Source organism: Thamnophis elegans, chromosome 12 (assembly GCF_009769535.1).
Source record: "Thamnophis elegans isolate rThaEle1 chromosome 12, rThaEle1.pri, whole genome shotgun sequence".
NCBI lineage: Eukaryota > Metazoa > Chordata > Lepidosauria > Squamata > Colubridae > Thamnophis > Thamnophis elegans.
The window spans coordinates 997118-1022819 of record NC_045552.1 but is presented as its reverse complement, the minus strand read 5'-3'; the positions used below and the strand labels follow the sequence as shown (position 1 = coordinate 1022819).

Genomic DNA, 25702 nt, shown 5'->3' with positions numbered 1-25702 from the left:
CAAGGAAGTTCAGCCGGGTTTCGGGGTTCAGGAGGCAAAGCCAGTGTCGCTCTCGGCACCCTCCAAAGCCAGAGGTATCCGCTTCTCTCGCACTCTCCCCTGGTGCGTCATTGTGAAGTCACGCCCCAGGAATGCACTGGGCCTGGTTTCCTGAAGCAATGACGCTTTGGAGAGAAAACACGTGTTGGCCAAATCCTCAGGAGCCAAAAAAGAGGGGGGGGGAATAGCAGCCGCTGGAGGGAAGGGCGGACAGGCTGCGGGGAGAGGGGAGAATGTGGGTCTCCTGGGGTCAGACACGAACCCCCCCCCCTTGCAAATGACCCCAAACAGATCCCATGAGTACATGGTCCCATGCAGTCCCTTTGAGGGGGGGAAGGAGGGGGTTATTGCTTTCTATTCTTTCACACAGGGAGCCCTTGAGAGTTACGACCACAATTCCTGCCGTTAAGCGAGACATCTGTTAAGTGCGCTTTGCCCCATTTGGCAACTTTGCTTCGTGAAATACTGAAGTCAGGAACACGCTTGTTCAGTGAATCGGTCTCCCCCTTTGACTATCCCCGTCTGATGGTCGCAGGAGTGGATCACGCGACCCCCGGGGACACCACAGCTGTCACAAAAAGCACCAGGGGCTGCAGGGGGCTGCAAATCCGCCCCCCCACCCCAAGAAAACCCCCTCCATTGTTGAAGTTAAATTCTTGGCTTCGGTTTCAGCGAAAACCCAGATTCTCTGCAGGGACTTTTGAAGGCGGAAACTCCGGGAGAGTTTTAAAGGGAAGGGAGCAACAGGCAGGTGTGTCGGTCGGGAACGATGGGAGCTGACACCCAACTTACCTGGAGGGTACAAAGTTCAGGAAAGTCTGACTTTCATTTATCACCTTGCGGGGGCCAAACGATTAATTCCCCCCCAACCCCATGGTTCATTTTTGCAAGAGGAAAATAGTTTTCCTTTTTCTTAAAAAAACACAAGCCCTCCCTCCTAACGTCTTCCTTTCCTTCCTTCCTTCCTTCCTTCCTTCCTTCCTTCCTTCCTTCCTTCCTCCTTCCTCCCTCTCCTTCCTTTTCCCCTTCCCTCCCTCCCCACCCATTCCATACAGACGAAGCCCACCAACCCCACTTAAAAGAGGGGTGAACAAACATTAAGCGGAGTAGCCTTCATCCCTTTCACAACCTCTCTATGGAAATCCCTGAAGCCCACCCACCCCTCTTTGCCTCTTTTGGGGGGGGAGGAAGTGGGGGAGAAGGGAAACACTGTGAGTTTGCTTCTCTTTCAACTTCTGTCCTACCGACTTACAATGATTCATTTAGTGACGGTTCAAAGTTAAAACAGTACTTGAGAAAGGGGGCATGAACATTTTCCCACACTTGTGACTGTGGCAGCAATGCTGTGGTCACATAATTAAAATCTGGACACTTGGCAACTGACTCGTACTTACGGCGGTCGCAACATGATCCCCTTTTGCGACCTTCTGACCAGCAAAGCCAATGGGGAGGCCAGATTCGCTTAACGACCGTGTTCCTAACAACTATAGCAGTGTTTCTCAACCTTGGCGACTTTAAGTCCTGTGGACTTTAACTCCCAGAATCCCCCAGCCAGCATAGCTGGCTGGGGAATTCTGGGAGTTGAAGTCCACAGGACTTAAAGCCGCCAAGGTTGAGAAACACTGAACTATAGTGATTCACTTAACAACGGTGGCAGGAAAGGTTCTAAAATGGGACACTTAATAAACGTTTCTCTGAGCAAGAGGAATTTGGGGCTCCCTGGTGGTCGTAAGTGGAGGACCAGCTGCCCTCTTGAAAAATGAGCCAAGGTATCCCCTTCCTAAGCTTTGCAGGCACCTCCACCGGCCACCTGGTCCAGTGGTCAAGCCTTCTGGCCGTTTCCCAAGGGCCACTTCCCAAATCCCTGGAGCCAGACGGTGCCCTCCTGCCCCCCCTGGCCCAGACCTTCTCACCCCCCCCCTTTGCCCAAAGTCCGGGGAAAAGGCCTCTGCAAGGGACCCTCCTCTGCTCACTTCCCTCCTGATCTTTTTCTCTCTCTGTGTGTTTTTTTTGGTCTTCCTGGAAGGGGGGAAAAAGGCCATTTTTGCCTTTTAAAGGCACAGCTCCCCGAGGCGGCTGCCGCTCGGATTACTCACCCGCGGCCCCTGATGTCGTGGGAACCAGAGTCCTGGCGGCCGCAGCAGAGCATTCCCCATCTTGCGGCTGCCCAGGAGCCTCGCCGGGCCTTTTCCCTTGGGGGGGGGAGGTAGCGGGGGGGGGGGGAGTTGCAGAAATAGCAGTTATAGCAGCAGTTAGACTTATATAGCGCTTCATAGGGCTTTCAGCCCTCTCTAAGCGGTTTACAGAGTCAGCATATATTGCCCCCACAGTCTGGGTCCTCATTTCACTCAGATAGATAGATAGATAGATAGATAGATAGATAGATAGATAGATAGATAGATAGATAGATAGATAGATAGATAGATAGATAGATAGATAGATAGGATAGATAGATAGATAGATAGGATAGATAGATAGGATAGATAGATAGATAGATAGATAGATAGATAGATAGATAGATAGATAGGATAGATAGATAGATAGATAGATAGATAGATAGATAGATAGGATAGATAGATAGATAGATAGGATAGATAGATAGATAGATAGATAGATAGATAGATAGATAGATAGATAGATAGATAGATAGAGATAGATAGATAGATAGATAGATAGATAGATAGAGATAGATAGATAGATAGATAGATAGATAGATAGATAGATAGATAGATAGATGGATGGATGATAGGTAGAGAGACAGAGAAAGACAGATGGCTGATAGATAGGATAAGAAGATTAGATAGATAGATAGATAGATAGATAGATAGATAGATAGATAGATAGATAAATGGATGATAGGTAGAGAGACAGAAAAAGACAGACGGCTGATAGATAGGATAAGATTAGATAGATAGATAGATAGATAGATAGATAGATAGATAGATAGATAGATAGATAGATAGATAGATAGATAGATAGCAATAGCAGTTAGACTTATATCCCGCTTCATGGGGCTTTCAGCCCTCTCTAAGCGGTTTACAGAGTCAGCATATATTGCCCCCACAGTCTGGGTCCTCATTTCACTCAGATAGATAGATAGATAGATAGATAGATAGATAGATAGATAGATAGATAGATAGATAGATAGATAGATAGGATAGATAGATAGATAGGATAGATAGATAGATAGGATAGATAGATAGGATAGATAGATAGATAGATAGATAGATAGATAGATAGGATAGGATAGGATAGATAGATAGATAGATAGATAGATAGATAGATAGATAGATAGATAGATAGATAGATAGATAGATAGATAGAGATAGATAGATAGAGATAGATAGATAGATAGATAGATAGATAGATAGATAGATAGATAGATAGATAGATGGATGGATGATAGGTAGAGAGACAGAGAAAGACAGATGGCTGATAGATAGGATAAGAAGATTAGATAGATAGATAGATAGATAGATAGATAGATAGATAGATAGATAGATAAATGGATGATAGGTAGAGAGACAGAAAAAGACAGACGGCTGATAGATAGGATAAGATTAGATAGATAGATAGATAGATAGATAGATAGATAGATAGATAGATAGATAGATAGCAATAGCAGTTAGACTTATATCCCGCTTCATAGGGCTTTCAGCCCTCTCTAAGCGGTTTACAGAGTCAGCATATCGCCCCCAACAACAATCTGGGTCCTCATTTTACCCACCTCGGAAGGATGGAAGGCTGAGTCAACCCTGAGCCGGTGGGATTTGAACAGCCGAACTGCAGATAACAGTCAGCTGAAGTGGCCTGCAGTGCTGCACCCTAACCACTGCGCCACCTCGGCCCTAGAAATCTAGGGCAAGACTGAAGCCCCCAATGAGGCACGGCTTTCCTCGTGGGGAGCCTCACATCTCCCCCCCCCCCGAAAAGGGGTCCAGCTCATTTAATGCATGTAGTCCTCGACTTACGACCACAATGGAGCCCAGCATTTATGTTGTTCGGTGAGTTTTGCCCCGTTTACAACCTTTTTTGCCACCGTTGTAAAGTGAATCAGTGCAGCAGGTAAATTAGTAACATGGACGTTAAGTGGCTTCCCGCTTGAACTTTGCTCATCAGAAGGTTGCAAAAGGGGGAAATCACGTGATTCCGGGGCACTGCGACCGTCATAAAGGTGAGTCAGTTGTCAAGTGGCCAAATTGTGTGATCACGTAACCATGGGGAAGCTGCGTTTTGGAAGTGTGAAAAATGGTCATAAGTCACGTTTTTCAGTGCCGCTGTTATCTTTGAATGGTCACTGAATGAACTGTTGTTCCATGTCAACCTTACAACAGGGAGGAGCCGCCTTCCTCCAGGTGTAACCCTCCAGTTGCAACCACACATCGAATAAACAAACCAACGAATAAACCCAATTTAAAAGCGCAGCAAGATCAAAAGTTTTGCAAAGTAACATTTTAATCCTATCTCAGCCAGATCATATGATCCCTTAACTCATAAATTGCCTTAGACATCCCCCTTCCTTCCTTCCTTTTCTTCCTTTTCTTCCTTCTTCTCTCCCTCCTTTTCTTCCCTCCCTTTCCTTCCTTCCTTCCTTCTTCCCTCCCTTTCCTTCCTTCCTTCCTCCCTTTCCTTCCTTTTCTTCCTCCCTTTCTTTCCTTCCTCCCTCCCTTTCCTTCCTTCCTTCCATTTCTCTTCCCTCCCTCCTTCCCTTACTCCGTCCTTCCCTCCCTCCCTCTTTCCTTCCTCCCTCCCTTCCTTTCCTCCCTCGCTCCCTTCCTTTTTTGTTTCCTTTCTTCCTTTTCTTTCCCTCCATCCTCCCCTCCCTCCCTTCCTCCTTCCCTCCCTCCTTTCCTTCCTTCCTCCTTTCCTTCCTTTCCTCCCTCCCTTCCTTTTCTTCCTCCCTCCCTTTCCTTCCTCCCTCACTCCCTTCCTTTTTTGTTTCCTTTCTTCCTTTTCTTTCCTTCCTCCCTCCCTCCCCTCCCTCCCTTCCTCCCTCCCTCCCTTCCCTCCCTTTTCTTCCTTCCTCCCTTTCCTTCCTTCCTCCCTTTCCTCCCTCGCTCCCTTCCTTTTTTGTTTCCTTTCTTCCTTTTCTTTCCTTCCTTTCCTTCCTTCCTCCCTTTCCTTCATTCCTCTCTCCCTTTCCTTCTTCCCTTCCTTTCCTTCCTTCCTTCCTACCTCCTTTCCTCCCTCCCTCCTTTCCTTCCTTTCCTTTCCTTCCTTCCCTTCCTTCCTTCCTTCTTTCCTTCTGTCCCTCCCTCCCTTCCTTGCCACAGAAATTAAGGGCAGCTATGCCCAACCTGACCCACCTACAAATTTTAGGATCCACGTTGGATCGTTGCAGCGTATTAACCGAAAGGGGGGGCTAGAATCAAGTTTCCAGTCCACAAGAAGACGACGGAAGAAATAGACGGGAGGTAGAATTCTGCCCAGCAATTCTTCTAACCCCGTCCTGTGAGAGAGAGCACTTCCAAATAAAGACAATTACAATAACTTGTCTTTATTTTATGCCGTTCCTACATGGGGAGCCCTACTCGGCAGCTGTCTTCCTCGTGGGGAGTGGATGTTAAATGTGGTTTTTAAGGCTTCGATAATCTTCATTTAATAGGTTTTATGGACTATTTGTATTCAGTTCATTGTATTTTGCTGGGGGTGGGGGTGGGTGTTTCATTTTGTGATGAAGAGCCAAGGTGGCGCAGTGGTTAAATGCAGCACTGCAGGCTACTGCTAGATCAGCAGGTCAGCGGTTCAAATCTCACCGGCTCAGGGTTGACTCAGCCTTCCATCCTTCCGAGGTGGGTAAAATGAGGACCCAGATTGTTGGGGGCAATATGCTGACTCTCTGTAAACCGCTTAGAGAGGCCTGAAAGGCCTATGAAGCGGTATATAAGTCTACTGCTATTGTTATTGCTATTGTGAGCTGCCGAGAACCAACATATATGAGATTCTTGGCTCTAAAAACTGAATAACTTCGGAGGAACTTTTAGCCCTGTGGCTAAAATGCAGCTTCCTATGGAAGGCAATGACTTAATGCAGCAAAAGGAAATGGAGCCAAAGAACTTGGTTCTCCCGGGTTTTGGGAAGCCTTGAAAGGATCTTTTTCCTGAAGGAGAGTTACCTGCTCCTTCTAAAGCAGTGTTTCTCAACCTTGGCAACTTGAAGATGTCCGGACTTCAACTCCCAGAATTCCCCAGCCAGCGAATGCTGGCTGGGGAATTCTGGGAGTTGAAGTCCGGACATCTTCAAGTTGCCAAGGTTGAGAAACACTGATCTAAAGCGTCTCTGTGACAGCGTTCAAGCCTGGGAAAAGCTTGGGAGATGGCAGAGCAGATGCCTGCCTCAAAGTCGGTTCGCCATTTCCAAGTTTGGTCTGGAAAAAAAAAAAAAAACAGTTTACAAGCCAAGAAATGAGAAGACCTCAAAGAAGAATATAAATAAAAGGGATTATTTCCGTCTGAGACTTGGCTCAGGATGTGCTGACCCACGACAGGGGCTGGAATAAGGAGGAAGGAGCCAAGACGGCAGCCAGGAGGGCCGTTCAGAGGTTGCAAGTCCCACCAAAAGGATGCCTGGAGGTCATTTAGTCTGACCCCGGGCAGCTGCCCTCGGAGAACCATGGCAGCAGCAGCAGAAAGGCCGAGGGGTGGGTGCAGCTGAAGGCATCCGGAGGAGGGCACTGGCGGCTCTGGGGGTGGGGAGAAAGCCGTGGGAAATCCCACAGGGGAAAAAGGCAGTGGGAATGCAGGCAGGCCCAGCCAAGATCCAGGGGAAATATCCTAAGTTTGATTGCTAAACCAACATCACCGCCATGGCAACGAGGAACAACAAGCACAATCATATGGCATCCACAGTGGTGATCTGCTGCGTAGGTGGCCAGCCCAGCACACCCCACACACTGAAGGGGGGTGGGGTGGAGGACGGGAAGGGAGGGAGGGAAAGCCCCATGGGAATCCAGGGCTCATCAGGCCCAGCTCGCTTAGGAAGCCCATCCCAGGATCACAAGGGAAGGGGAGACACACACCACACACAGAGAAGGCATTAGAGGAGAGAGAAGAAAGGAGAGAAGAAAGAGAAAGAGAAATAAAGAAAGAAGAGGAGGAGAGGAAAGGAGAAGGAAGAGAAAGAAGAAGAGAAAGGAAGGGAGGGAGAGAGGGAGGGAAGGAAGGACGGAGGAAATACAAGGCAGACTAGAGAGAGGAAGGAAGGAAGGAAGGAAGGAAGGAAGGAAGAAATATAAGGCAGACTAGAGTGAAAAAGAAAGGAAGGAAGGAAGGAAGGAAGGAGGAAATACAAGGCAGAATAGAGAGAAAAAGGAAGAAGGAAGGAAGGAAGGAATATAAGGCAGAATAGAAAGAAAAGGGAAGGAAAGAAGACAGGAAGGAAGGAGGAAATATAAGGCAGAATAGAGAGAAAAGGGAAGGATATGGGGTCACTTTCCCCAATGCGTACAGAGCCTTTGGGAAGAAAGAAAGAAAGAAAGAAAGAAAGAAAGAAAGAAAGAAAGAAAGAAAGAAAGAAAGAAAGAGGAAAGGAGAGAGGCAGAGGGGTGGGCTGAGTCTCCCCCCCCCCCCTGCAAGGCAGAAGCTGCTGTCAAACTCCCCCAGGCGCCACCTGCTCTCCGGAAGGGAACCGACATTTCTCTGCCGCCTTCTGGAGACCCAACGGAGACCCAGCCTCCTCCTCTCCATCTGGGCCTACAAATCTCTCTCAAAAGAAAATCCCACAAGCAAATTATTTTAGCAACAATATATATATATATGTGTGTGTGTGTGTGTGTGTGTGTTTTTAATTTGTGCTAGCCATACCAGTAAGGGTATGGCTAGCTGATGAGAGCTAAATAGCTTGAAATAGATCTATACTAGTCTCCCTTTATTTATTTATCAGCACAAATAAAAAAACACAAATATAACAAAGGCAACAGTAAAAATATTGGGTTTCTGTCGTGATGGACTCTTGTGATGAGCCGAAGGACAGATGATGGAAGCAGTTAGCTTCCTCCCATAATTGGGGCTTACCAGGGGTCGTACAAAATCATATATATATATATATATATATATATATATATATATATATATATATATATGTGTGTGTGTGTGTGTGTGTGTGTGTGTGTGTGTGTGTGTGTGTGTGTGTGTGTGTGTATATATATATATGTGTGTGTGTGTGTGTGTATATATATATTATATATATATATATGTTATATTTATTTGTGACTTTAAGTGTATGTATGTGTATATATATATATATATATATATATGTATGTATGTATGTATGTATGTATGTATGTATGTATGTATGTATGTATGTATATATATATATATATATAAAATCAAGTTGAACTTTCCACATTTCTTTTTAAAAGGCAACTCGTAATCCCTGGAGTGGCTGAGCCGCCTTCTCTCGTAAAAAGATTTTGACCAAACAAATGCCCATGATAGGAGGGTCCAACCTTGTGGACTTCAACTCCCAGAATTCTGGCTGGCTGGGGAATTCTGGGAGTTGAAGTCCACAGGTCTTAGTTACTGAAGCTCAGAACCCCCTGATGTACATTTCAATCAGCAGGTTGGAAAAACCAGGTTAGTTTCCTTCCCAAATCCACCTCATCAAAAAGAAAAGTCTCCCCCCCCCCAAAAAAAACCCCAGGACCCTTCCCAAGTGAGCAACTTGCGGCCAATGGGGGAGCATCCAGCCAACCACAAAGCCTGCAGCGCCCTCCAGTGGCAAACAAGGGCACCTCTCCCCAACCTCATACTCCAGGGCAGTGTTTCTCAACCTTGGCAACTTGTCCGGACTTCAAGTTGCCAAGGTTGAGAAACACTGCTCTAGGGGGAGGAGCTGGAGGAGGCCCCACCCCTGGTAGAACTACAACTCCCAAGAATTTCTTCACTTTGGACTGTCCAACTTCTCCAAATTTCTCGGGTTTTTTGGCAGGAGGGGGGTGGAAAGGAGCAAATGTTGGGGTGGGGTTGTTTCCTTATCGGCCACTGTGGGGTCTTTTGGGAGGCATCTGGGAGGGTCCCCCTTTTTAATGCTTTGCTCTGGGGCAGCTGCAGCTGCTCTTGCAAGGGGACAAGGAATAAGGGGGTGGGTTTCTTTTTCCCCCCTTTTTATCCCCTTCCTCTGTGTCCCACACCTCACTATGCAAAAGTAATTTTGGGTGGCTCATTATGATTTTTAAAAATGTAGAAAACATTGACCTCAACAGGAATTAAATCAAACCAGGAGCCAAGTGCATGAGGAGGATGGGTCTTCTCTCTTATTCCATCAGCCAGCCGCAGCGTAAAACGCCCCCCAATATGACTGGCTGTATCCAGTTTTCGTTGCTAGGTTGAGAATCTGGAAAGAGTGGAGAAAAAGGCAGCAAGGAGGATTAGGGGATTGGAGGCCAAAACATACTAAGACTAGAACTGGGTATGTCTAGTCTAGAGAAAAGAGGGCCAGGGGTGACATGGTAGCAGTCCTCCATTATTTGAGGGGCTTCCACAAAGAAGAGGGAGGTGGGGTCAACCTATTCCCCAAAGCCCCTGAAGGCAGGACAAGAAGCAATGGAGGGAAACTAAGCAAGGAGAGAAGCAACCTGGAATTAAGGAGAAACTTCCTAACAATGAGAAGGATTCATCAGTGGAACGGATTTTCTCCAGAGGTTGTGGGAGCTCCATCTCTGGAGGTCTTCAAGAAAAGATTGGATAGGCCTCAGTCTGGAATGGTAGAGGGTCTCCTGCTTGAGCAGAGGATTGGACTAGAGGACCTCCAAGGCCCCTTCCAACTCTTATGATGCAACAAAAGAAGCCAAGATAACATCTGCATCACACATCAAAAGCAGAATCAACCGAGAGAGGCTGATCGGTTGGCCAACTCAAGAGTTTGCATTGCGCAATCGGGGAAGGAAGACACCTTGTTCACCTGCTCCTAAGTTGCCAGCTGTGATTGCTTTGCCACATTTAAGTGCCACGAGAGCATTTAAGCCTCTTTGTCACAATCAGCACATCTTTTCTGGGGTTTAAAAGGGAGAATATTTTCCACCTCGGTGGCCGAATCAAGGGCTCTCTCGGTGCCTTGCAAGCCGTCAAGGGCCCTTGTGGGAACTGAAGTCAGTACACAACTCGAGAGGAGGCAGTTAGATAAATTAAAATTAGTTCATAGGGCACTTTACAACGCAGAGCAACGCAGCTCCCTGTTCCACAAGTCCAACCATCTCTCTCTACTCAACCCCAGAAGGAAGCCCTCTTTGAATGCTTCCTGAATTCCAGAACACTGGCATTGCTTAACATAACTTTTTTTTTTCATTTATTTATATACCACCATTTCCCTGTCCAGCGATTACAGCAGGGGTCTCCAAACTTCGTAACTTTAAGCCCTGCAGACTTCAACTCCCACAATTCCCCAGCCTGGGAAAATAGCACAGCTGGCCCTAGGAATTCTGGGAGTTGAAATCCGCAGGTCTTAAAGTTACCAAGCCTGGACAAAAGTAAGAAAATTAGCATGCTCCCCTCTTTAGAGCCGAGGTGGCGCAGTGGTTAGGGTGCAGCACTGCAGGCCACTTCAGCTGACTGTTATCTGCAGTTCGGCTGTTCAAATCTCACCGGCTCAAGGTTGACTCAGCCTTCCATCCTTCCGAGGTGGGTGAAATGAGGACCCGGATTGTTGTTGGGGGCGATATGCTGACTCTGTAAACCGCTTAGAGAGGGCTGAAAGCCCTATGAAGCGGTATATAAGTCTAACTGATATTGCTATTTTCCCCCCTCTTGTTCTGCGTGTCCTTTATTATTGATTTGGTGAGAATCCCCCACATTATTCAATGCCTGCAGCCGCCTTGAGTATCTCGATTTGTAGTGGAGCGTCCAGATGTCTTAAACAAAATCGCAATTACGAAGATGCCCGAGGTTGCCATACCAGAGGAGTGAGACATCTGGAATTCAAAGCAGAAACCGAGGGCGGGAGGAGAAGTTCGTAAGGCAAGAAAGTCTGCTTATTCTGGGTTTTGTGGAGATTAAGGGTTTGTGCCGACCTCTGAAGCGAAAACAAGGAATGAGGTCTAAAAGCAGGGGGGGGTCTCCAACTGTGGCCACTTTAAGAGGACTGGGCTAATAGGGGGGAAATGCTATGATATAGGATATAGTTAAATAAAGAAAGGATAATGATAATCAATTATATACATGGAGGATTAGAAAACCTCGGTGTCAAATATTATGGATGTTCAGCTAAAACAGGATATGAGGACTTAATGTTAATGGAGGATTTTATAAATAAGTAAATGAAATGCCAGCATGTGGCATTTATGGATTGAATCTTGGTATACTTAAGGGTGAAGGACGTTTAAATAACTGTAGTCAAATAAAAGTGGAGGTACGATGATGTCAATATAGTAAATATTTGAGTTAAGATATTTGAATTAATAATGAATTATATTTGATGACGGTGGAAGAGATGCACAAAAGCCTTTTGTAACCAGCTGATATACTTTTTACAATATATGTTTGTTTTGAAAATAAATAAATAAATAAATAAATAAATAAATAATTTTTTTAAAAAAATAGGACTGGCAGACTTCAACTCCCAGAATTCCTCAGCCAACTGGGTTTTGCCCCATTTTACAAACAATTCTTGACACGGTTGTTAAGCGAATTAACATAATTGTTAAGAATGGTTGTAAGTCAAGGACTTGCTGGATTATCGGGTGGCAAAGTGAATGTTAGCTTTCTCAATATTCACCTGAAGGAGTCTCCCCGTCATCTGGGTTAGGGGTTGAGATGTTAGCTTGGCTTGTTTCTTCTTCTTTTTAATAGAACCAAGCTGCTAGTCCTCAAATCAAGCTCACTGGGACTGGCATGAAACTTCCAAAGAAGACAGTCTGGGCAAAGGATAGGCCGGCTCTCGTGCCCAGCCCTTCCCTCCCTCCGGGGCCCTTCCTCAATCACCTTTGGGGCTGCCAAACCGCACCTGCCACCCGGGGAACGCCTCTGCCCTCCAGGTTCGAGTGTGGCAGGCCAGTGCCAGCCTCACGCCAGGCGCTCCGAGGCAGCACATCTTTCAGCACTGCTTGCCTTCCTCGGCCTTCGGCTCTCGCAGGTGCCAGGTAAACAGGCGGAGCGGAGGAGCTGTGCCCAGGCAGGTTGGCACAAGCCGAGGAAGGGCTGGAGGGCTTGGAGGGGGTCTCTATGCCAACTGCATCAGGGTGGGAAACACGGAGGATGGCCGATGCATCTATCCTGAATGCCAGGGGCCTTTCAGTGGGAGCCAGCCGCCCGAGACCCATCTGGCACCTTGGCTGGGGCGTCGGAAAGAGCCCAGGTGGGGGGGGGGGGGCGCCAGGGCTACCCAGGATGGCAAAATTCCAGATGTGCTATTTTGAGAGTTTTGCTGCAGATCCCTAACGTTGACTTTCCAGGCAGAGGGGAGAAAGTTTTCACCCTCGAAGCTGAGCTGCTGGTGGGGGGGGGGGCTGATATAAATCAGAGAGGGGGAGAGTGTGAGCCTCCCCCCTCAGTTTCTTGTGGGGTCCTCTCCAGCCTCGGGATGACCCCCAGAAGCTCCTCAAAATGCTTTTTCCAATCTGCGTGCTATGCAACGTAGAGCTATTTTTATTCTATTTTATTTAGAAGGTTTATATGCCCCCCCCACTCTCACTGACCCTGGGTGGCTTACGGGCAATTAAAAAAAAACAACATAAAAGAATAAAGGACAGTAAGCCCACCACCACCACTGCAACACAACACATCACAATGCAACGCAACACAACAGCAACGAACTGCAAAGCAATGCAAATTGTGTGGGGGAAGGTAAACTAATCCCATACGTTGATGGGTCCTCGCAACCCTTTCCCTGTCTTTGGGGAGTGGTGGTCCCACCCCACCCCCACCCCTCAGAAGCAAAAGGGGGCCCTCTCTGCAGTTCCGGGCACCCGCCAGGGGGCGTCCCAGGAGCAGCAAACCGGGACCCTGGCCCAGTGCAACGAGCGAGGGCTGCCCTTAAAGGTTTGGGGAGGGGGGGTGCCACAGGTTAGGTGGGGGGGGGGACCCAGTGAGTATTTAAAATCATTTAGTCTCTTTAGATGTTACCCTACAACAGGGGTCTCCAAGCTTGGCGGCTTGAAGACTTGTGGACTTCAATTCCCAGAATTCTCCATTCCTGCTCCTTTCCTCCTGCTCCCTCAAGTGAGAGATTGCAGAGGAAGGGATTGCGGGAGAATAGGCAGGTCCCAAGGGGGGGGGGGGATTCGCCTCAAAAAGAAGGCATTCGTGTCAGGGAATTCTGGGAGTTGAAACCCATAAGCTGCCAAGCTTGCAGAACCCCTGCCCTATAATTTTGAGCGTTTCCGTCTCAAGGTGATTAATACAGTCGGTAGGGGAATCTTGCCCAATAATCCCATTTATATGACTATATAATGCAATACTACATCATTACAAAGGGATGCAGCTCCCGAGGCAATAAACTACACAAACAACAACACTGTAAAGATCACGAGATCCCAATTGCCATTCCCAATCCCACGAAGAATTCCGTATCTTTCAGCTCCTATTTCTTCTAAATTGCCCGGAGTCACCGCAAGTGAGTTGGGCGGCCTTATAAATTTCCTTAAGAAAAGAAGAAATAACACACACACAGACACAGACAGACACAGACACAGACACACACAGACACACACACACACTCCCCCAAAAACAGGCTGCAGAGGGTGAGAAGGGATCCATGCAGCTTCTTGGAAACACACGGTTCTAACGAAGGCCTGTTTCATAACCCCAAAACTATTTGGCCACGGAGGGTGATGAAAGGGTGATGCAATTTAGAAGGAGGGCAGGTGAAGTGGGAAGCGGTTGGGGCAGGTGATGTGAGCCTGAAAAAAATGGAAGTCCCAAAGGTGGTGTGTGTTTTTTTTTTCAAGAGGCAACTGGACTTTCTGGTTTCTCTCTGAGGACATTTCGCTTCTCATCCAAGGAGCTTCTTCGGTTCTAACTAGGAGGGTGGGGAATGGAAGGATTGATGCTCCTTGCGGACAGCTGTGATTGGCCTTCTGTCTGTCTGCAAGGAGCATCAATCCTTCCCTTCCCCTCCATCCGGTTAGAGCTGAAGAAGCTTCTGGGATGAGAAGAGAAACGTCTTCAAAGAGAAACCAGGAAGCCCAGTTGAAAAAGCACCTTGGGACACCGGAGGATGGAGAATTTCCACAGTCATATACAGTTGTAGTTTAGTTCCTCCCTTCCCTTCCTTTCTTCCTTCCTCCCCCCTGCCCCCTCCCTTCCTTCCCAAGGGAATGGGGGCCCTTGAACTCTTCCACCCTCCTCCTCCTCCTCTTTTCCCTCCTTCTACCTTTCATCCAACCTCCTCCACACGAATTCACATCACGTGTCGGAAAGTGAATAATCTGAGCCTGGACGTTTGTGCCTGGAGGGAGAACTCTGGATTCCGTCATTCCTTTGGATCAGAGCCAGTATTTCTGGCCCAGGTGGCTTCCTGCCCTGGCCTACCTCGAAGGGCTGATGTGGGCCAAGAACACAAGTGCCCCAAAGCCCCCTTCTCCCTCCCTGGCCACAGGGCCCTAAAAGACACCTTCAGTCCTTATGGGGGAATCCCCTTTCCTTACCTGGACTTCAGAGCAAAGTCTGACATTTCAGGCCAGGAAGCCACACACACACACCGCCTTTTTAAAAACAAAATTCAACACCTACACTTGCCAAAATTAGCATCCCGCCAGGTAAGGATGCGCTTCTCTTCCTCACCTGCTCCCAGGGTTACCCGTCCTCCCCAGCCCACTTTGACCCACAATGGCACCTGCCCACGGCTGCTTCTGCCCTGAGCTGCCACCCTTCCGCATTCAGACCTCGCAGTTCAGGTGTCTAGCTCTCCTTGGCAGCTGGCTCGTACTTACGACGGCCGCCGTGTGCAGGAGCCACATGATTCCCCTTTTGCGTCCTTCTCACCAGCAAAGTCAATGGGGAAGGCAGGCTCACTTGGGAAAAGAAAGGGTGTAAAATGGGGCAAAACTCACTTAACAAGAGTCTCCCTTAGCAACAGAGAGCTTGTGGTCATAAGGCGAGGATTACCTGTAAGCAGGAAGCCCACAGAAAGCCGGGGGGGGGGGCAGGCTCAGGGCCAAGGCTACAATTGGGGTTCGGCTTCCTGTTTACCAGCCTGGCTGGGGAGGTGAAAAACACCCAGCAGGTGCCAAGCCAGCTGCCCCAGGGAAGCCTGGAGGGCTGGGGCCGAAATCCAGAGGCAAAATGCATGGTGCACGGGGGGGGGGGGGGGGGGAACGACAGGCGGGTACTAGCCCCTGCCAGGACGTGCCCAAAAGCACCAGGGTTTCTGTGGCACCGGGCCCAGCACCCTGGGCTTTAAGCCGGACACTCGGTGGCTTTGCCCAATTAATGACACCTCTTTGAAGCCCTGTTTGCTCCGTCCCTGGAGGTAAGAAGGAAATGCTGCATCCGGCTGAACCACCCCGGCCTCCTCCCCAGGTGAGCTCCAGGTGACTGTTGTGTCTTCCAGGGACGGAGGAACAGAGGCCCCAGCCAGCAGGTGACTCAGCCACAAAACAAGGCACAGGGCAGGCTCTGTGGGGCCAGGGAGGCTCTGGGCACCTCTCTCTCCACCCCCCAAAACAAAACTTGGTGCAGCTTTACTCACAGGGAGACCTCTTCTCGCAGCTCTGTGGCAGGTCTTCCTTCCCGGACACCTGTCTCGTTTGTGGGTCTGTTAGCACGAGCGAAGCCTGTAGCATCTCTGGGAGGTAAGGGGTTTGTGCGGATGGAGGCAAGGTTGTGAGTTTGGGAGGCTGCTTCCGGGAAGAAGCTGACCAGGAACGCTAAGGGGCAAGTGGAACTCCCCACCACAAGATGCCCGAACGGGCCCAGCTCAGGAGGTTTGGAAAGGATGAAAACAATTGCGGGGGGGGGGGAGAGGGGGAACCTGTTGAAGGCTGGTCTCCAGGTGCTCCTCAGGAGGGGGGGGGTGAGTGGGGAGGGGGGGGCAGGGTGGCGGAGACCCTCCCGAAGCCCAGATTGGGAAACTGCCCCTCTGGAGGTGGCTACGGATTAAACAGAAGACCCCAACTCTACCTTGTTGAACGCAGGTCCCACCTTAGCTAATTTTCTGTTAATTCTAATTGTATTTCTTGTTTTTTTAATGGGGGGGGGGTCCAACCTTGAAGATCTGTGGACTTCGTTTCCCAGAATTCCCCAGCCAGCAGAGTCTTAAAGTGACCAAGTTTGGAGATCCCATTTGGAAGCCTTGTTTGTATGATGCTAAGAGTTGCCCAGAGTCCCTGGTGCTGAGATGGGCGGCCTATAAATTTAATCAATAAAAATTTAAAAAGCGCAGCTGGTGGGCAGCCCCTGCAGACCCCCACCCTCTAGACAAGTGTTTCTCAACCTTGGCAACTTTCCCTTCTTTGAGGTTGTGAGCCGCCCTGAGTCCCCTTAGGGAAAAGGGCGGCATACAAATGAAATAAAATTCGAAAACTCGAAACTTGAAGATGTCCGGACTTCAACTCCCAGAATTCCCCAGCCAGCATTCGCTTGAGAAACACTGCTCTAGACAAAGATTTGGGGTGATTTAGAAGCCCCCCTGCAGACCCCCACCCTCTAGACAAGTGTTTCTCAACCTTGGCAACTTGAAGATGTCCGGACTTCAACTCCCAGAATTCCCCAGCCAGCATTCGCTGGCTGGGGAATTCTGGGAGTTGAAGTCCGGACATCTTCAAGTTGCCAAGGTTGAGAAACACTGAACTAAGATAAGTATACTTGCAAATGTGTGTATATGAGACTAAAAATTTAAAAAAAACTTTAAAAAAAGAGGCTCCTATTTATGACGGTCGAAGTGTCCTGGGGACGTGGGAGGCCCATTTGAGACCTTCCGACAAGCAAGTCTACGGGGCAAGCCAGGCTCACTTAATGACCGCATGACTCACTTAATGAGTGTGGCAATCTGTTTAAGAAACCTGGAACATAATTGTCGTCAAATTGGGCCTGACTCACTTACCGTCTTGCCTAACTGTGGAATCCTCGTCCCTGGGACTACCTGTATGCCACAGCCAGGGTTGTCGACTCCCCCCACCCCACAAAGACCCACCCTGGTTTCTTGGGGGTCCACGGGAGAAGCTTCGTGGCCAGAGGTCACCCCCATTGCCAGCCCAAGCAGGGATGAAACACTCAGAAGACCCCCAGGCATTGAGAGAGAAATCCCTCCTGTCTCTAATCACCCTTGGCCAAACACTGCTCTAGACAAAGATTTGGGGTGATTTAGAAGCCCCCTCCCCACAAACGAAGCCCAGCTCGCCCACAGGGCAGCTGAGCCTCCCTCGCTGTCTTCTTGTGCAGGGTGAGAGGGCACACCCGAGCGGGTCTGATGAATGAACCACAGGTAGTCCTCAAGTTAGGACCGCAATTGAATCCCAGAGTTCTGTTGCTAAGGAAGGCAGTTGTTACGTGAGTTTTTGCTCCATTTTTGCCACCGTTGTGAAGCGAATCGTTTGTGTCGTTCAGTGAATCTCATGGCCGGTAAATGAGTCCAACTTCCCTGCTTCCTGTCGGAAGCCACCTGGGAAGAAGGTCACAAAGGCTGACCACGTGGACCTTGGACGCTGCAACCGTCATAAGTTACGAGTCCGTTTGCCAAGTGCTTCAAGTCGTTTAGTGGCTGCTCAAAGTTTACGACGGCCCGAAAACTGACTTGTGACCGTTTCCCATGGTTTTACGACGCTCCGCACATCCCCTGATCAGAAGTCTGAGTCCAGCTGGCAATGGACTCAAGTTATGACTGTTGTGTGATTCCCTCATGCGACCGTCTGATGAATAAGCCAACGGAGGGGAGGGGGGACCAGATTCACTTAACAACCAGGGACTAACTTATCAATCACAGTGATTTGCTTAACGGCTGAGGCAAGAAAAGTTGTAAAATGGGGCAAAACCTAACAAACGTCTCCCTTAACAACTGAAATTTTGGGCTCTCTCTGAAGTTGAGGATCCCCTGTGTGATGGGATGCTATGAAACGCCCCCCCCATCTTTCCCCCCTTCTCTCCTCCCTTCCCCCCACTGCAGGGGCCAAGCCATGGGAGCCCCGCGGAACCACTGAGCGCGCTGGGGCGCTGGTACCTCTATGCCCTGCACGGCTACCTGGCGGAGGTGCTGTTCACGGCCTCCTGGGACTTCGCCACGGCACGGGACTGGCTTCGCGGAGGCAGCAGCGCCTGGGCCCTTCATCTATGGCACCTGCGGGCTGATCCTGGAGCTCCTCTACCTTCGCCTGCGGGGCCGCTGCCGCCTGCCCACCCGCGCCGGATCTACCCGCCTGCATCTACCTGTGGGAGTTTGGCACGGGCGCGCTGCTGCGCCACTTCGGGGCCTGCCCCTGGGACTACAGCCACTTCGCCTACAACTTCATGGGCTGGTCACGCTGGAGTACTGCGGCTTCTGGTTCGTGGCTCCATCCTGCTTGAGACCCTGGTCATCCACAACGTCCTGCGGCTCCGGGTGGACGTGCCCGGAAGACTCTCCGGTCCCGCGTCACTTTTGCGCTCAAAGAGGACTGAGTTGGGGAGGGGGGAGGGAGAGAACCTCCCGGTTTCTTCTTCTTCCCGGAAGAACCCCCACAGCCAGAGACCACCCCCTGTTCCTGCCCGAGAGACCCCTCCCCATTTCTGTCTGGGGATCCACAACCTGTATCTGTCCAGAACCCTGACTTTCTTTCTGCACGAGATCCACTCCCTGTCCCTGACCATGAGACCCCCTCCCCATTTCTGCCCAGGAAATCCCCCCCCGTTTCTGCCTTGGAGACCCCTTTTGCTCCTATCCCTCCCCTTCAAAATTCAAAACTTTTGTACACTGGGCTGAAATCTTCCAAAAGAAAAAGCCAAATGCTACAAAGTGGACTGACTTTTAATTAAAGGGGAATTGATTTGAGATTTTGTCCTGATCCTGTTTTGGCCCATGTGATGCTTGCCTACAATTTTTTGCCCCCAAAGTTTTGCAATTCCCTTCAGAATCTTCCTCCGCCCCCTTAAGAAACCCTGGCTTGTAAATCAGGAGAGCGGAGGGACAGCCTAAGGTAAGGTGAATCACGGCTTGGCTTAGCAGGATGTGCAGACCCAATTCCGGAACAGCTTCATGCTTAATTTGAAGGCAGGGCTGTCTAAACCAGGAAGCTTTAAGAGTTGCGGACTTCAACTCCCAGAACTCCCCAGCCAGCACAGCTGGATTTCTGGGACTGAAGTCCACAATTCTTAAAAGTTGCCGAGTTTGGAGACCTCTGCTTCAAGGCATGACGGTTCTGAGCTTAAAAAGTATTTGCTCCAGGCTGCAGTAACAAACCCTGCTTTTCAAACTAGGATTCATGCAAACAAGCCATAAACCTAGAAACCACGCGAGCAACATATCCAGGTCAGGATCTCTCCTTCCTCCCTAATCCATGGCGTATCCTGGTCAGGCGGACACGGTGGATTAACAAAATTGGAGCCCATGGAGGAAGGATTAGAAGCGTCACGCACCGCTCCCAGCTAAGCCTTGAATAAATAACCAGTCCTGAAAAAGGCTTAAACCTACATGCATAACCGAGGGAAAATCAGTGCCAAACAAACCACTTCAAGGTTCTCAATTTTCTGGGCCAGGCTGGGTTGGGCAGAAGGTCCGGCTTGTGTCCCTTCGTGGCCGGACAGAAGATGCCCTCCATCCAATGGCGTCTTTGAGCCCAAATTCTGTCTCTGCAGGTTCTTATTCCGTTTGATTGCTTTTTATAGGAAGTCCTCGACTTACGACCAACATTTTGGCTGCTGAGCGAGACATTTTGCTAGGTGAATTTCGGCCCATTTTACGACCTTTCTTGCCACAGTTGTTAAGCGAATCACTGTGGTGGTTAAGTTAGTATATACTGGTCGTTAAGTGAACCCCGTGGACTTGCAGGAGAGACGCTGCCATTGTCATAACTGTGAGTCATTTGGCAAGCACCTGACTTCTGACCATGTGAGTGTGGAGACAGTCAATAAGTGTGAAAAACAATCGAGTCACTTTATAACGTCACACTAAGCCAGTGTTTCTCAACCTTGGCAACTTGAAGATGTCCGGACTTCAACTCCCAGAATTCCCCCCAGCGAATGCGAATGCTGGCTGGGGAATTCTGGGAGTTGAAGTCCGGACATCTTCAAGTTGCCAAGGTTGAGAAACACTGCACTGTTGTCAATCAAGGGCTTGGGCCTTTCTGGATTGGCCCAATTCTGCGCCTCTCGGGAGACCCTCCCCTTGGCTCTGAACATCTGTCCCCCTCCCCTTTTAGCCCTTCAGCTTTCCGTGCCCTCCCCTTCTGGGCCTGAGGCAGGGAGGGAAGGCGTCACCGTCAGGGATATAAAACTTTAATTGGATTAAATTGGCTTGAAGACCAATTGAGTAACCTAACATTCCAGTGGATACCAGCCACGGGGAGCGGATAATCGTAAAGCCTTCAATTGGTCCAATTAAGCCTGACCCAGATGTGGGTGGTTTGCAAACAAGGATCGGTTTGCATCCAGAAAAGGGATCCACAGCTTAACTGGGGGGGGGGGGAGGCACATTTTCCTTCTCCTCTGTGGCCAGTTTGGCTACTGGCAGTTTCCCCCCCCTTGCAAGGTCAGCTCAATTCCTCCTGGGGGCTCTGCTTTCAGCCTAAAGTCCCCCAAAACTTTCTTGCTCAGTCTTGCTTGCAAAGCAAAAGGAGGGAGCGGTTGTGCCTCTAAGGAAGAGGAATCCACTCTGCACATGCCCCAATTCTGTTTACTCCCGGCCCTGCAGTGCACTGCCTGTGCTGGCCGGCAGAGGGCAGGAGAGCCACAGCTGGGAACAAGATCCCCGGGGAGGATCCATGCCCTGGCTGGGAAGGGGGGGCTGGGGTGGGAAGGGCCAGCAGCAGCTAGGCTGGGAGAGATGGGTGTGTCTTCCAAAAGGATCAGAGGAATCCAGTGCAGAGAATTTAGTGTTGAGGGTCATGTAAACAGGCCCAGACAGCCAACAGGGCTGGTTGCTTTTTAGATGATAGGAAGGTAGGTGGATGGAGGATGGGTGGGTGGATGTAGGTAGGTGATATAGATAGATAGATAGATAGTATATAGAAGAGAGAAGAAAAGAGAGAGAAGAGAGAGAAGATGGATGGATGGATGGATGGGATAGAGATAGATAGATAGATAGATAGATAGATAGATATATAGATAGATAGATAATAGACAGACAGACAGACAGACAGACAGACAGACAGACAGATAGATGCAGATAGATAGATAAAAGAGAGAGAAAGAGAGAGAGAAGATGGATGGATGGATGGATGGATGATGGGATAGATAGATAGATAGATAGATAGATAGATAAAAGAAGAGAGAAGAGAGAGGATGGATGGATGGATGGGGATAGATAGATATAGATAGTGATAGATAGATAATAGATAGATAGATAGATAGATAGATAGATAGATAGATAGATAGATAGATAGATAGGAGGAGGCGGAGAAGGAGAATTGTGGAGTCCATGGTGCTATCTGAGCTTATTTTCTTGCAGACGTTTTATCACCCAACTAGGTAACGTCACCATACTGGAAGGGAGTAGGGATTGTTCTCTCTCCTGTTCACGGCAGCCAGCACTGATGATGTTACCTAGCTGGGTCGTGAAATGTCTGCAAGAAAACCTCCCAGCCCAGAGAGCACCAGGGACCCCCCTAGAGGTCAGCTTGCAGTGACAGATGTGGCTGGGCAGCTGCAGAGACTTTAAAGCAGTGTTTCTCAACCTTGGCCACTTGAAGATGTCCGACTTCAACTCCCAGAATTCCCCAGCCAGCGAATGCTGGCTGGGGATTCTGGGAGTTGAAGTCCAGACATCTTCAAGTGGCCAAGGTTGAGAAACACTGCTTTAAACATTCCATTTCTACCCTCAGCAGAAAGGAGTCGAAGGGGCCACACCTGGAATAGGGCTGGCAAACTCCTGCACTCAGCCCCACCCCGGTTACGCAAACCCCCTTTTGCGACCTTCTGACGAGCAAACTCCATGGGGAAGCCAGATCCGCTTAACAACCGCATGACTAGCTTAACAACTGCAGGGATTCGCTTAACAACCGTGGCAAGAAGGTTGTAAAATGGGGCAAAACTGACCTCTGAGACAAATGTCTCACTTAGCAATGGAAATTTGGGGCTCATTTGTGGTCATAAGTCGAGGGCTACCTGTGTTTCTGGAGGATGCTGCAGGGAGGCAAGGAGACGCGCTCGGCTTCCTCCTCCTCCTCCTCCTCCTCCTCCTCCTCCTCCTCCTCAGCCTGACTTCGAAGGCCAGCTGTTGGCTCTAATGAGCCTGCCACCACAATGGGGAAACTGAGGCCTCCCCAGGAGGAAGTGACTCACCCACTAAGCTGGGGGTGGAAATAGGAGTTCCCTTCTTGTGGCTCCAATCACTAGGCACCATTCCCCTCCTGACGGGAAGAGCCCATTGGAGGTGCTTCAAAGGCTGGCTGGTCCAATCCTCCCAAAGCCACAGAGGGCAGCTCGGGCACTGAACTGGCACCGTTCGGAGGGTAAGTCACCCCAGACTGCTGCTGGCAGGGGGAGCAAGCTTGGCACCCGCCCCCCCAGGCCTCTGCCTTCTCCTTTGGGAAGCAGCTGGAGTGCCAGGCTGATGGGCACTTAGGCACTTGGAGGCCCAGGAGAGAGGAGGGAGGGAGGAGAAGGAAAGAAAGGAAGGAAACAGAGAGAAAGAAAAAAGAAAGAAAGAAAGAAAGAATAAAGAAAGAAAGGGAGGTACGGAGGAAGGAAGGAAGGAAAGAAAGAAGAAAGAAAGAAAGAAAGAAGAAGAAGAAGAAAGGGAGGTAGGGAGGAAGGAAGGAAAGAAGAAAGAGAAAGAAAGAAAGAAAGAAAGAAAGAAAAGGGAGGAAGGAAGGAAGGAAAGAAAGAAAGAAAGGAGGTAGGGAGGAAGGAAGGAAAGAAAGAGAAAGAAAGAAAAGAAAGAAGAATGAAAGAAAGAAAGAAAGAAAAGGAGGTAGGAAGGAAGGAAAGAAAGAAAGAAAGAAAGAAAAAAAGGGAGGTAGGAGGAAGGAAGGAAAGAAAAGAAGAAAGAAAGAAAGAAAGAAGAAGAAAGAGAAAAAAACAAAGAGAGAAAGAAGAGAGGGAGGAGAGAGAGAGGAGGGAAGGGCAGGAATGCCCGCTGGAGGATTCAGCTGCTGTCCCAAAGGCTCTCCGTTTCCTACAGCCATCCCGGCTGAGGATGATGGAACGTCTTGCTGCCCACGCAGAGGGTACCCGGGTGGCACTGCCAGCCTTCTTCTGATATGCAGAGGCTTCAGCTTTCATCCTGCCAGGCGCAAACATGGAAGCATCCAACAGGGCCACCCTTGCGCCTGGTTTTAAGGCCCTTGGGAACGTTGGCCAGGAGGTCAATTCGACAATCGGGGGCAGCGTGGAGGTGGCCCCCGCCCCCTTAGTGATGACCCTTGGCTCCAGTCCCTCCGGCTCAGCCCAGCCTACCTCCCAGGGTCGTCCTTGGAGCATGAAAACTCTAAAGGGCCCTGTAAGCCTCCTCCAGCTGTCGGGAGAAAGCGGTGATGGCAGGATGGAAACGCAGCAAGGAGTAGCAGCTACTCCACGATTAACTCCAGAGATACCACCAACCGTAAAGGGATGGTAATAACTTTGCAGCCACCGGAAGGGGTTTCAAAGGAGCTGGTGGAGCCTCCGTGTACAGGGCACTCTACCCTGAGGTCTCTCCTCCCGCAGGGGAATACGCCCTGTGGGGCCACAGACGGAGCCTTGGGAAGAACGGAGTTGCGCAAGGCGGATGCGCGGCTGGATGAAGCCCAGCCCTGCTCGGCTGCCGGAGGAGCAGAGAAACCAGTCCGGGCAGCATCAGAGCAACCTTAGCTGGCAAAGCCAATCCTGTGGGGATCCGCTGACCTCTTTATCCGGTCTTCCACCTCCCTGCTTTGTCTGGTTTCAAAACAAAACAACAAAGAGCCCAGGCCTCTAGTCCTCAAGACGCAAAGAAATGTGAATTTGAAGGGAGCAAAAGGAAGAAGAGGGAGGCTACAAGGGGGGGGGGGGATATTGCCTGGTCTTCTCTCCCTTCCTCTGAAAAATAAACAGGTCAGGAAGGTTAAAATGCAACCGATTGTGCGTTGCAACCCCCGGGTACAAATCTCTGCCAGAAGAAATCTTTTTCAGAGGGAGAACACGGCTAAGGGTCTAGTCCTCGTGGAGGCTGGGCGAGCCTCTCAGCAGAGCAGAATGCTGTGGAATGGAGCGCTGGGGCCATTGATGGATTGACTGTTGAATTGATAGGGGGCCCTCTCCCCATCCAATTCCATCGGCTAAGGGTTTAGAGCAGTGTTTCTCAACCTTGGCCACTTGAAGATGTCCGGACTTCACTCCCACCCCCAGCATTCGCTGGCTGGGAATTCTGGGAGTTGAAGTCCGGACATCTTCAAGTGGCCAAGGTTGAGAAACACTGGCTTAGAGCCTCCAGCCCATTTTGAGACCTGTGGACTTCAACTCCCGAATCCCCCAGGGATGCAGTTGGGCAGAGGGGGGCTGTGGAGGGGAGAGGGGCTTGCCCTCCAGCTGCCAAATCCCACCTGCCCCATTTTTTTTTTCCCCCTCCTGCCTGCAGCTGCCCAGCCATGGAGGCGCCGGGAAGCACTGAGCCCGCTCTGCCGGGCATACATCTACGCCATCCACGGCTACTTCTGCGAGATCCTCTTCGTGGTGCTCATCCTGGACCAGGATGGGTCTTCCGGGGGCCCTCGCGCCTGCTCCCTCCTGGTCTACGGGACCTGCGGGATGGCCATGGAGGGCATCTACCTGCAGCTGCGGGGAGACTGCTGTTTTGCTGACTCGCTGCAACCCTCTACACCGGCTGCATCTACCTCTGGCAGCTGTGTGCCGGCTACCTGCTGCGCTGCCTTGGCGCCTGTCCCTGGGACCACAGCCACTTCCAATACACTTCCAGGGCCTCATCGCCCTGGAGCACGGCCTGCTGGTGGTCGTGGCGCCCTCCTGCTCGAGAGGCTGGTCATCGCCCCCACCCTGCGCCTCCGCCTGGCCCCGCCTTGGAAACCCAAGCAGCCCCCTGCCCAAGTTTCGAGCTCGCCACGACTGACACACGGCTGCAGCGGGCATAGGAGCGCCTGTCACTGCCCTCCCTCGTATGCCTCCTTCTCCTGCCATGGAACTATACCCTTTCTCAGGCCGTATAAGCCGCTGGACGCGTCTGCCCGGTTGGGCAGGGCTGCCGCTGGACTTGGGGATGGGAAGCCGAGTTCGAAACCTCACCGAGCCCAGGAAATGAAGTTGGGGCTGGCTTGGTCCTACCTCACCAGGTTGTTGTGACGGCTGGCTGGGCGATGCTCGAGCTCCGAGAGAGAGAGAGGCAGAGAGGCTCCCGTGCGGGCGACTGTGGGTGGTTGGGGTCGGTTTTGTGATGCCAAGTGAAACACGGATTTGTTTTTTTTTTAAAAAGAGCAGCTATTGGGTAGAGCAGCAGCGTTGGAAGGGCCCTTCGAGGTCTTCTAGTCCAACCCCTGCTCAAGCAGGAGAATAAAGGGAGGGAGAAAAACACGTGGACATCGGAAATTAACCCTCTCATCCGCAGGGAACGGAGACATGAAAAGGCAAAGACCCCCCCAATTCTCCCCCTCTTTCTCTGGAGGGGCTCCGGGGCTGCTGGGGGTGGGGAGCCT

The 25702-nt window shown here is 50.1% G+C and overlaps 1 protein-coding gene across 1 annotated transcript; it reads left to right on the top strand.

Annotated features, from left to right (window-relative positions):
• The first annotated feature begins 12836 nt into the window (after positions 1 to 12836).
• LOC116515530 lies at positions 12837 to 25352 on the top strand. The gene is given in 10 exon segments (XM_032227642.1): positions 12837 to 13010; positions 18073 to 18227; positions 18229 to 18324; positions 18326 to 18417; positions 18420 to 18455; positions 18458 to 18529; positions 24634 to 24854; positions 24857 to 24962; positions 24965 to 25006; positions 25009 to 25352. Coding segments are annotated over 10 exon segments (1338 nt in total).
• The last annotated feature ends 350 nt before the right edge of the window (positions 25353 to 25702 follow it).